The sequence below is a fragment of the Pleurodeles waltl genome, chromosome 4_1 (assembly GCF_031143425.1).
Source record: "Pleurodeles waltl isolate 20211129_DDA chromosome 4_1, aPleWal1.hap1.20221129, whole genome shotgun sequence".
NCBI classification, from domain to species: domain Eukaryota; kingdom Metazoa; phylum Chordata; class Amphibia; order Caudata; family Salamandridae; genus Pleurodeles; species Pleurodeles waltl.
Genome location: NC_090442.1, coordinates 856,163,829 through 856,176,451, shown reverse-complemented (window position 1 = coordinate 856,176,451; position 12,623 = coordinate 856,163,829). Strand labels below are relative to the sequence as shown.

Sequence of the window (12,623 nt, the reverse complement as noted above, 5' to 3'; positions counted from 1 at the left end):
TGTAGTCTTTCAATCACATTTAAGACCTTGGTAGTGCATTTAAGTAAACCTGCAGTGGCTAAATAAAAAATAATAATTTACACATTAGAATGAGTATGATCCTGTAGAGGATAGTGATTTTTCACCACCGATCCACCCTGTAAATACTGCTGGGATTGTACCCACATGTTGGCTTAGATTAATGTGATGAGTAGAATTGAAAAGTGAAGGTATTGATTGTACAGCTTGCTGTCAGCTAGAGGTCTACCATTAGCCGTTTTTATGCTTGATATTTGGTAACTGAAATTTACTAATAAGCTTTTATGAATAACTTGTTTTTTTAGATGTTTGCTGCAGAGTAGTGTTTTAGTTGCATTGGTAATGCCTGTGCTCCTTCGGATCTGCCCCATATTTAGCAGTCTAAAGTTTAGTTGGCAGACTGATTTAGTGATAGTATTGACGTCTTCTCCCATGCCTTTGTCTTAGTGTTTTGTGCATGATGTATAACAGTTTTTTAGTTTGCCTAGTTCTTAGCAGTGCCTCTGTGAGAGATTCTAGGACTGGTAGGATGGAATTGCATTTCCGCCAGTTGAGGGAGAGTCTTGCGGCTCAACTCTCTGTCAGTTCTGTCTGGAACTGATCCTTGTGAGAAAGCTGGTGTAGCCTATGTTATAGTAATAACAGTCAAATTGTGCCGTTTATAAAATACTTTTACCACTGAGTTGTGTTGGAAAATTACTTTTAACTTTCTCACTTTTGTAGAGGGGTTGTGGGTATGGCCAACTTTTTTCTTCATGCAAACAGAACCAGTTTTATTTCATGCGTGTCCTATAATATAATTTTTGTCGTGGTTCTGCTGCACCACAAGAAATGTTGTCTCTGTCGTGATACATGTTGTTAAGGGAGGTTGGTGTTCATTTTCATTGCCCAGATAGATGTTCATTGAATGTCATCTGCATACAACCAACAACCTACGGGGGTATTGTTTAAGAAGGAGTGGCAGTAAGTATTTATGATTCTTGGAAATTGTGTTAATGAAGATACAATCAGGTTTTCTCCATGCATGAGCAGTCAACCAATCACATTTTATTGTTTGGGTCTGTCATTGGGTATAACTACCACATTTATTATGTTAATTCACTCTTGTATTATTTTGTTGGCATTGACAGTATTCCAAATGTTTTGAAGTGTTCCACGTCCTTTCTCTGTGGACCTCAGACAAAATGGGCAAGCGTGTCTTGCTTAGGAAGGCATTCTTGATTAAGATAATTTTATGCCTTTCAAAATAGTCAGGCTTTTGAAGAATTTTGAAAAACGTCTTGAATGAATAGAGTGCCCTAACTATCCTTTTAAATTATACTTTTAAGGACATTGGAGAAGATGGAAGCTCTAAAAGATTCTGATCTTTATATCGAGGACCGTGTACTCAGTATTTTATTGGGGAAATAGTTGTAGCAATTCAAACTATATGCAAAAACTTTCTTGCCTATGAATGAGAGCTTTCTTGTCTAACATGAATGCATAGAAAAGGAAGCAAACCCTCACTCTCCATCCCACATAGGATAAGAGCCCTAGAGCCCTGGCTGGAAAACTGTTCCACCATTCTCAGGGTGAGAACATAACCCCCGTGTCTGCTTTGAGGACATCACACAGCATGGGGCTACCCCAACGCTGTCTAAAGAAATAACTCAATTCCTACAGTTCGTGCCCTTGAGAAAAAGCATCAGTGGAAGTAGCAGCAACACATCAGTTCATCAAACAGAATAGTTTTTGTAATGCCAACCAATAACGCATATGCTGTCTTGAGTAGTCCAGTTCTTGAATATAGTGTTAAAATATAAGGAGAAAGAGGCATGTGTCACATTTATCTCCATAATTATTTGGGGAGACCTAATTAACTTCTTTTAATGAGGTGTTACCTTTGTTTAAACCTGTATTGGTTTCCTAAAGGTATCTCCCTAGAAGAAGTTACCCATAACCTTCTTATTTCATACAAAATGTGATGGAACCCATGGATGTGTGTAATGTATGAAAGCTCTTAAAACTGGAGAAAATATAACTGTACTGAAATATTAAACTGTTTCAGTTTTGTACACTGGGCCACTTAGTTCTGACGCCAAACGGATCATTGTGTACATTTAAAATTTACTCCATACAGGGTACTCTGTTACTATTGATCAGTAAACGTGCTCATCCACCCAAAATCTACTAAACACAAAAGAAATCAAAAGCACAATCCTAACACTCATAATGCACTAGGAAAAACAGCACGATATAAATACATTTAAAATGTCTTCTTCAAGTGAAGTACAGTGCAGGTGTGATCTGCCAGGAAGATTTATCTGCTGTTATAAGCTCTTAATGACACACATATACACTGCAACACACCAGCACGTCATCTTGATAGGAACAGGGGCATTCTCGACCAGTAACCTTTTAGTTATCATGACATAATAATTTTCTTGACCTCCATCCTATCTCATGTGCAAGAGCTATTTCTGTGACCATTTGCACGTTTCACCAAGCACTGATTTAACTTAATAAAATGGGAGAAGGTTCTGTCTCCCTGCATCTGCTCTTCAGGGAGGACCATTCACATATAATTGCAAACACCTGAGAAGCACAACAGCATAGTTGAGAACTAGCCTCACTGTCTATTGTGTCTGTTGTGATAAAGAAGTGGTAGTCATCATAGAAGTCTTTCTACAGTTGGGGAACTACTTAAAATTAGGAAATTATCTGTCACTCTGATATTAAACAATCTAACCCTTTTTTGACCATCATAGTCTGTAACTAAAGGTGAATGATCTATTTTTACTTTGAGGGTAGGTGGTTGGGTTCAGAGCCCCCCACCCACCTGGAAGTATGGAGAGACAGACAATAGTATTATGGAAGGAATGTCTTTAGTTCCTCCGATAGTAATCACTTTTATTCTTATTCCTCTTTATGATTTAGAGTTTAAAAAGTCTTTAATTGCGAGCAGGCCATTACACAACCAAGAACTTTTATTCCATCAGCAGCCAGCCTGGCTCACCATTGTAAAGACAACTGAGAGATTTCTTGAGTCCTGCCAAAGATAAAGCAACAGCAAAGAGCAATTTTAGTTCCAAGGATCATGACTTAGAATAGTTATTAGAGTTGTAAAACTGTGTTCATCCGTATTCAATAGAATGTCCAGTTCTGCAACTCCTGCGCTGGAACCAAACATAGTCAATTGACTCTATTGGCGCTTTTGTAGGCCCCAACTGTGTCACCTTGTCAAAGGCACGGTATGTCCTTACATTTCATTAAATACCTATTTGCCCAGCAAGTGCATGTCATTGTATAGACTGTATGGGGTTCCTGTACTAAAATCGCCTTTTAAGTTATTCTGAAACTCATCCTCAGTGCCAGTGTTCTTGTTGCAGATTTCATGCACCATATCTGACAGGTGCATGACATTTTTGCGAGAAGGATTGCCGAGTTCGGCATATAGTTTACGTAAACTTCTACAGAGATGCACACAGCTTACTACACATTACACAGTGTTTTTCCATTGTCTTCAAATTAGAGGACACTGCAAAAGATCCAGTTGCACTGGAGAGCAATACCAAATTTGTTTCAACACCTGCATTGTGTGGTTGTGTCTTCATCTGCATAACTCAAGTACCATAATTGCTACCAGAGTGAAGAACTGGTACTCTATTTTGTCCTTCTGAAATATTTTATGTGAGAAGGATCATGTAAGATGTAGGAGAAGAGCAAAATTGTGTTTTTGCTGCCAAACTACAAGTGGCATGGGTGTGGCAGGAAAAAGAGGGGGAGGGAGGGCTACAAGTGAATGAAGAACTGTAAAGGTCGAGACAAATGAGAGAAATGGCCTCGGCTCCAGAGGGCACCTCCAGATCAGCTCTTGGATCCGTACCGACGCCGGTCGTGCCAACGCAACCTTTGCCAGCATTTTGATAGACGACACTCCTGACGTTGGTTGGGCCCACAATCAATGTTGATCCCATACTCATCCCCGATGACCAGGAGCCAGAACTGTTTTCTGTGGGACCCAACATCCTACGTCTGAGAGCCTTGTTATCAAGGCTTCCTCTTCTTGTGGCGCATTCCCTTCCAGTTCCCCGGATAAGGAATCAAAAAGACTGGATAACTTTGGGAAGAAATTGTTTTCTTCTAGTCTGGCACTGCAGTCAGTGAACACTACATGCCTTTTGGGCCGATACTGGATACGGTCGTGCAGGTGCTGCCTCGAGTCCCAGAGGAGGCCCGGATGGTTCTCTCCCAAGCTGTTACTGACTGGAGGGACGCAGCAATTTGTTGTGGGCTGGTTACGATCGACTCACTAGGTAGATTGTTTACATTGAAGGTGGCCTTGTGGAGCCACGCCTGGTTGAGGACATCTGGCTTTTCAGGGGATGTATAGCAATCTCTAGTGGACATGACCTTTGATGGCACCCATCTTTTCGGAGCCAAAAAGTATTCAGTGCTCGAGGGCTTTAAGGACTCCGTGGCTATGGCTCAGTACCTTGGCCCCGTAGCTGCTCCTCGCCCCCCACAGTCTGCTTTTTGTCCCTTTTGTGGCTACGGAAGGGGCACCAAGCTGCGTCCATTTCCACCTGGCCACTGACCCGTGTGTTCTTCACATTCTCTGCACAGCTGCAGGATCCCACATGCTTAGGGATCAGGGAGCCAGTGGTGCACCCAGTCCACCGCTGCCTTCACCACCTTCAAGCTTTCCTAGTGCATTGGAACATCCTGGACCAGTTGCCAGCAGCATCCGCCATCATCTGCCCTACTGGGAATCCATCACAAAGACAGGTGGGTGTTTCAAATAGTCCGAAGGGGCTACTCATCCCCCCCATTTCGAGACTTCCCCTCCGGCTATGCCACCATCATACGATCGTATGTCGAAGGATCATTGGGCACTTCTCTACGACGATGCTATGGCTCTCTTGACTAAGGGAGCCATAGAGAGAGAGGGTCCCTGTGCCAGACATAGGTTGTGGTTGTTATTCCTGCAACTTTCTGGTCCCCAAAAAGGACAAGGGACTTCACCCTATCTTAGATTTCTTGTCCCTCAATCTATTCCTCAAGAAGGAGAAGTTCAAAATGCTAACTCTGGCTCAGATCCTGTCTACCCTGGACCCTGGAGGCTAACAACGCACCCGGAGTCGACCGACGCCACCTGATGATGCGCAAGGGTACTGCTTAAAAAAAAAAATCTCTGGATCCAGTCTGACACCTAGGGGAAATTCTAAGATAAGGAATCTGCAACTAGAATATGTCTGTACCAGATACATTCTTACCGAAGGTAAGTAACTTGTTCATTGCAGCGTTTGTATAGCTGCTTATATGCCTAACTAGGCAGACAAGCAATCTTATTTGTACCGGGTTCCTGGGAGCCATTTTTGTGTTTTTAGTTTGATGGCTGTTTAATGTTGTACATCCTATTTGTGAGGTATTGGGTGAACTGCAGGAGGTTTAAACGAGCTTCAAACATGGTGCGTTGTGGGCAGCTGAACCTAAGCATGAAGTGTTGCAGAGGACTGAGCATATATTGCTATATTCCAACTCACATTGTTAGTCCTCTGCATATTATGAGTATATAGCTGTGAAGAGCATGTTTTTCACATGCCAGAATTCAAGATGGTTGTTGTTACTTATTAGTTAGTGCTGGTATCAAGTTCCAAAGCTTGACTGTCAGGATGGAAGAGTTTCTGCCATTTTGCAACTTTTTGCAAAGTGGGGCGGTCAAAAGTAGGGGTCAGTAGGCACAGTGATCCTGTTTGGAGATACATTCTCCCATGACAACGTTGTCAGGTTCCTGAGCCAAGGCTTAAAGATCACATTTATGGAACACATTGTACATGTGGCTTTTGTTGCAGGGATTCTTTTGCAGAACTGTGCCATGGGGTCAACAGAATGTCAGAATGCAGAGGCTGTGCCACTTCTGCCAAATCAGTGCTGCCATACCATAATACCGAGCTAACCCACAGTGCCTTACTTGCACTCCTAACCTCACAGAGTGGGAAGCAGTTGTTGCATCCCAAAATGCATGATACTCTAGCCCCCTCTCAGGAAACTATGGTGAAACCGGTCAATCCTTTTCGTATGTTAGCTCAGCCATACATATCCATAGCAACAGTAAAAAGACACGATGAAAGTACACAATATATTTATTGCGACTAAAGTAGGCTATTATGAAGCATATTAGATGTAATTACAATACTGGCAATAATTATAGAAATCAGAACAGCAGTTAGAAAACTGTTTAACACAAATAGCTCCACCATAATACAAATCTAGTTGCCGAAGCCTATCCTGTTATGGTATGCGCATGAATACTATTATCATTATTTATATTAGTGATCTCCGGAAGCAACGAATCCCATACCTCTTTTTGTGTAGTCAAGTGGCCCTCATAGGGAAGTGTACACCCAGTTTACAAAGGCTGCATGCCCCAGAGGGCATCTGTTCCACAGACGGGTCAGCTGTGCTAGAATCCTCCTCTCAAAATAAACACTAAAGGACCTGATTTATAACATTAACAGTGAAAAGCTACAGTTATGGCTGTAGGAGCCACAGAACGATTGCTGGACAGACAGTAAACAACACCTGACACCTGTTGTACCTGCTAAGCAGTTGGAGAGTGTGCAGACAGAATCCCAGGAAAATGGCTGCACAACAAGTGACATTACGGTGTGTTTCAAAACCATGACAGGAAAGAAAAATGTGCAATGTAGGACAGTGCAGAGCAGAAACATAATTACTAGAGTGCTAAGAAATGAAGCACTCGTAATAGTGAGTCCACGAATGGGCCTCAGGACACTTCCAAGTGCTTATGTTTGCATAAACCGCTTACAGTTCATTGTTGACTTGGATCTCTAAGTATTCGCCCCAAACCAAGTGCTTATGGAAACAATGCAAAGTTAAAATGTCCAGATTGTGACATTTGAGAGTTGTGTGCTTTTCTTAAGCCTACAGGTGTGGAAACTTTCTTTACTTCTTTTGCTTCAATTGATGACTTGATCCGTAATAAAAATGTTGAGCTCTAGAATAGGCTGCAAAATATTTTCCTAGTAAATAGTAGCTAATTTGCCAGTGAAAAGTGTGTACAACATTTTGTTACGTACTTCAATCCAACTCCTACAAGTATCACCTGGGTGTGTTCCAAATAATTTTTGAATAAGTACAGTGCTCGTAAATAACATAATCTGTTAGTTTATTTACATCCTAGTGTTGTTAGAATTTTTTAGTGTGAAACAAAAGACCACCCACGGTTTTGCTATGCATCCATTTCTCATACTGTCGATATCCCTCCTGCTCTTAGTCTTTACTGCTTTTGCAGGCACATTAGGTTGTCTTATGATCTTATACTGCCAGCTGGTGTGCTGTCCTCTAGGCATAGTGCAAACTCACTTTAACTGCTCAGCATTCATCTTGTGACTTCCTTCTGTGGCAAAAATGATCACTTTAAAACCAACATGGATCTATGGGTATAAATGGGCTTCATCCCATGCTTGCCTGCATGTGTTCCCTAAACATCCAAAACAGTGTACCCAGATATCTTCTAGTCAGCAGAGGAACTTAGAAAATTGACTTTTAATCCTCTTTTTCTGTTTTATTTATTCAGGTGATTCTAAACTTCGCCCTGAGGCCAAGAAAAGACTTCTGAGCTATGTGGAAGAAGAGCCATTGGATGCCAATGGATACTTTAACTTGGGCATGCTGGCTATGGATGAGAAGCGAGATACTGAGGCAGAGATGTGGATGAAGAAAGCCATAAAATTGCAGGCCGGTTTCCGAAGTGCTCTCTTTAATTTGGCTCTCCTGTATTCTCAAACATCGCAGGAATTGATGGCCCTTCCAGTCCTGGAAGAGCTGCTGCGTTACTACCCCGACCATACAAAAGGGCTGATCCTGAAGGGAGATATCCTAATGAACCAGAAAAAAGACATCAAAGGAGCAAAAAAGTGCTTTGAACAAATACTGGCGATGGATCCCAATAACGTGCAAGGGAAGCACAATCTGTGTGTTGTCTATTTTGAGGAGCGGGACTTAATAAAAGCAGAGAAATGTCTGGTTGAGACCTTAGCTTTGGCACCCCACGAAGAATATATCCAACGTCATCTGAGCATCGTCCGAAGTAAAATTCTAACCTTAAATGCTGCAGGCCATTCAGTTCCACCATCAGGTGCAACAGCAGCTGTGGAGGAAGAAAAAAAAACTTTGTTTGAAAACATGAAAGAAAGAGACAATGAGCAGAAAGGTACTTTGTCAACGAACACTAACTATATCAAAGGACACACTAAAGCCAAGAAACAATTAGACAAAAATACCTCTGACAAAGACAGCAAAAAGAAATCAACAAAAGACATAAAGGACATTGAAAAGAAGAGAGTGGCTGCTTTGAAGAGGCTGGAGGAGATTGAACGGATTTTAAATGGTGAATAGCCTTTCATGGTATTACAATAGAGCTTGGAGATGAGGAAGAATTTTAACTCTGTTATTTGGACCGCAAGTACTCCTTTCAGATACTGAAAGTGACAATTCAAAACATCTAATATCAGTCTGCAGTTCATAGGCCTAAGAACAAGTGTGAGTTGTTACTTGACAGAAGGGAAATCAGATTTTTATTTAAAGAAAAAAAACACTGGAATGATGAGTTCATGAAGATGAGAATGCTCTGAAACTTTGCTTGATGCTTAACAAGTGTTATCTGAAAAAAGCGAAAAGTTCCTAAACCTGTGTAACTAAGAAGGTACTAAGCGGGAACATGTCATGCCACTTAATCCAATACAGTCTATGCTCGTGTGAGACAGAGAGGTGTACAGCAAGCAGTGGTGCTTTTCTGTTTTTTATCTTTTATCTACAGACTTGGTGCTTCAGGAAAAGTTGGAGTCCAGGCAAACGTTTTCCGCGGGTTGATATTGTGTGTGTCTGTTTGTGTAGCTGCGAAACATGTATCCATTCTAATAGGAAAACAATGACTATATTCATCAACACATTTAGAAGTAAATCAAATTCTGAAGTTAGATAAATGATTATGCATTTTCTTTCTGATTTTACACATCATGCAATGGAGTAACATTTGGATGAGCCGAGCCAAACCTGCTCAGTTATAATCCAGTACACAAAGCCTTCTTTTTCTAATGGATTTTGCCCTTTTAAATGGCATAGTGAAATCATTGTTTCCCCAAGAAACTCTGAAGGAGCCAACGTATGCAACATAAATCAGGGTTTCTGGTTCAAAAACACAGCCCAGCATTTCTTTCCAGTAAAAAGATCAGTGCCCTTATGAGCCTTACCTATAGTGCCATCTGCCGTGCATCTTTATTGGTATCAGGTTGTATTTGATGGTCATTCAGTGCCATTCATGACCGTTCTAATGCATGTACATCTCAGACGAAATTGATCTGCTCTTTTGTGTACAGTTGGCGACTTTGTGAGTGGTGCTTGATGAGGTGCCTTGGAAAAGAGGTTTAGATGTTTTCCCATTACTGCTAGTTTTTCCTCGTCATTGGTACACCTTCTTGATAAAGTTATTCCCCTCAAAGTGGTAGAGAGTGCCCACTTCAAGGAATGGAATTAAAAATATATGTAATGAATTAAATGCAGACAAATCTACCTATTAATCCTTTATTGTAAGTGAATTTAAACTCCCAGTCTCATGTCCTCTGAAACCGCACCGTGCCATCCACGTTAAATGTGGCATTTCAAAGCAAACTGAAGAAAAATGCAATTTTTGCATGTGGTTAATTTTCGTTTTCTGGGATGCAATTATGGGTCTGATTTAGAGTTTATCGAACGGGTTGCACCGTCACAAACGTGACGGATATCCCATCCGCAGTATAATAATCTGTATGGGTTTGTATACGGTGGACGGGATGTCCGCTTCCTCCAAGCTCTAAATCAGGCCTTATGTTTTTTAACCACGTGAAGCACTTGTGAGGCCTAGACATGCATTTTAGTATTTTGAATCGAAACACGACGATGTTTGTGTGGATAATCCTGCTGTGGCACATTAAAAATGTGGACAAGTGCTCATGCCTGGATGTGACCTGAGCTCGTTTCTGAACGCCTAAAGGCAGTTAATTAAGCAATAATTTACCGATAATTGAATTTTTGGGGGATTTCTGTGGAGCAGCGTCCAATAAAAAAAACAACACAAGTAATGCTGTCCCTTTCTGCGCATGTCCGAGAGAGGTTGTGTGAGATTTTTTTTTTTTACTTTTGTCTGTTTTAATTGTAATTATATGGAAGACATATTACAAACTATATACAGACATTAGGTGGCGAAGTTCAGTGTAACCCTACACAGAGCGAAGAAGAGAAAATATCTGTACACACATTCGTGCCATGCTGTGTTAGTGTGCTGGTCTTTGACACTATATTGTTCTCCAATCCCGAAATGGGAATTTTTCCTTACCTCGGCAAGGTTTTATAACTGTTTCACTAGGGATACAAGATTACTTGTATTGATTTGTTGTTGACACCCGCGTTTCTTGCATGTCATAGCTTTTTAGTTTAATTTGAGATGCAGAAATCATTTTAAAGTATTTGAATGTGTGCTTCGATCTCCAACAGATTATATATTTTTGTTTCGTTTCTTACTTTGTATTGTTTTCCTATTTTACTTTCATGATAATTGTTTTCAGATTAATTATCCAGCATTCGAAAATAGATACATTACCAAGAGGTATCAAAGATGAAATCGTACTTAAATTGAGGGGAGCCAGAGGCATGTCCGGTGCACTAATTCTTCTTGCTGAATGCAAAGTTACATTTTGCTGCCCTGACTCCCCCGTCATTAAGAGATCACATTGGCTACTTGTCTGGGCAACCTGGGGACGGCATTAAGTGGCACCTGAAATTGCCACACAGTATTGGCACCTATGTAGAATATTTAGGTGAAAAAGAACACAGATATAGGACATGTATATCTTTTTCAGAATGTCGTTCATATTCTCAGCTTCAATCATTCCTTATTCAAAGAAGTGCGTGGTGTTTCGCCTTGCTGTAGTGCCACATCTAACAGTATCCCAGTGGATCTTTCTGATCTAGTCTAAAGCTAACATTTTGAAATTACTTTGCTTACCTATGTGTCTGACCATCCTGTGGCCTCCTTCTTTTGAAAAGCTGTACAAACTGTCACTATAAATACAGACTAAGCTGAATTCTGCCTCCTTGCTGGGTTGACGAATGTGATTCAGGACCTTTTAAAGATTCTTTTAAACACTCCTATGCCTAGTTGAATTGGATACACTATTACAGTCAATTATCACAATTGAAATACAGGGAATGATAGTAATGCACAGCTTATATTTAGCATATGTGTCCTCGGATCGTATTTATCTAGGCACTATACCCCCCACTGGCCAGCATACTAACTGGTTGACTGCTCACAGCGGACGGCACACACACATCACCGTGTCTGGGAAACACTGTAGTTACAGTGGTTATCCTTTCATCAAAGATCTCCGTTCACGTCTTCTGTAGGTCTTGATTTAGACCTTCCTTTTAGTTAGGAGAGCCGATCTTTTATACACTGTTGCTTTATTAATTTTTGGTGCCATGCTGTCGCTGGTTTAATCTTTGTATTAGTTTGTCTAAAGCTTTTTAATGTTATCCATCTTGGCCTTCTGCAGCATTTCAAATTGTTCCTACAATGTATCCAGAACAGTGCAGCCCCACTGCTAGCAGTAATCTCCAGAAGGTTCTATTACTTGCTTATGCTGACCAAACTGTCGCAGGGATTCTGCTTTGCAGAACTGTGCCTTGGGACAACAGAACGTCTGAATGCAGGGGCTGTGCCACTTCTACCAAATCAGTACTGTCACAACAAAATACCTGACTAGAACACAGTGCCTTTCTTGCCCTCCTAACTTTACAGAGTGGCAAGTAATTGTGGCAACCCAAAAGGCACAACACTCTAGCCCCCTCTGTCAGTGAACAGTGGAAACAGGTCAGTTTTTAAATACATTATCTATAGCAAAGGTAAAAAAAGACACAAAAGTACACAATATATTTATTTCAACTAACATAGTTTATTATGAAGCAAATTAGATGTGATTACAATATTGCCAATAATAATGAAAATCAGAATAGCAGTTATTATTTATGATCCCTGGGAGTGGAGAACCCCATACTTCTGTTTGCTTACTCAAGTGGTCCTCATAGGGAAGTGTAAACCCTGTTTACACAGGCTGCATGCCCCAGAGGGCAACTGTTCCCCAGATGTGCCAGCTCTGCTGGAATCCTCCTCTCTTAAAGAATAAACACTACAGGACCTAACTTATGGTTAGCTTGATATAGTGAAAAGCTACTGTGTTATGTCATTAGGAGCCTGGGAATGATTGCTGAACTGACACAACACCTGGCACTGGTTGTGCCCACTGAGCAGTCTGAGCTCAGGAAAGTGGCTGCACTGCAAGTGAAATTACAGTGTGTTTCAAAACAATGGCACGAAGGAACAGCCATTTCCAATACAGTGGGTCTCACGTTTGCTAGAGTTAGAGCTATTAGCGTTGTAAATTGCTAACTGGACTTTTCTTGCCACATAAATTGAAAATTAAAAGTAAAACATTTGACATAAGCGCGCTGATCCAAAGCACCACAGCCATCATGAGCATGAGTGTAGAGGAGAGACACAAAAG

The 12,623-nt window shown here is 41.0% G+C and overlaps 1 protein-coding gene across 3 annotated transcripts in view; it reads left to right on the top strand.

The window, feature by feature from the left end:
• TMTC3 (transmembrane O-mannosyltransferase targeting cadherins 3) overlaps positions 1–10,907 on the top strand; it is a 504,535-nt gene extending 493,628 nt beyond the window's left edge. For all 3 annotated transcript variants that reach the window (XM_069229615.1, XM_069229614.1, XM_069229616.1), the window contains one exon: positions 7,601–10,907. In XM_069229615.1, coding sequence (XP_069085716.1) covers positions 7,601–8,421 — 821 coding nt within the window. In that variant the 3' untranslated portion in view covers positions 8,422–10,907. The remainder of the gene's footprint in view (positions 1–7,600) is intronic.
• Positions 10,908–12,623: the final 1,716 nt, after the last annotated feature.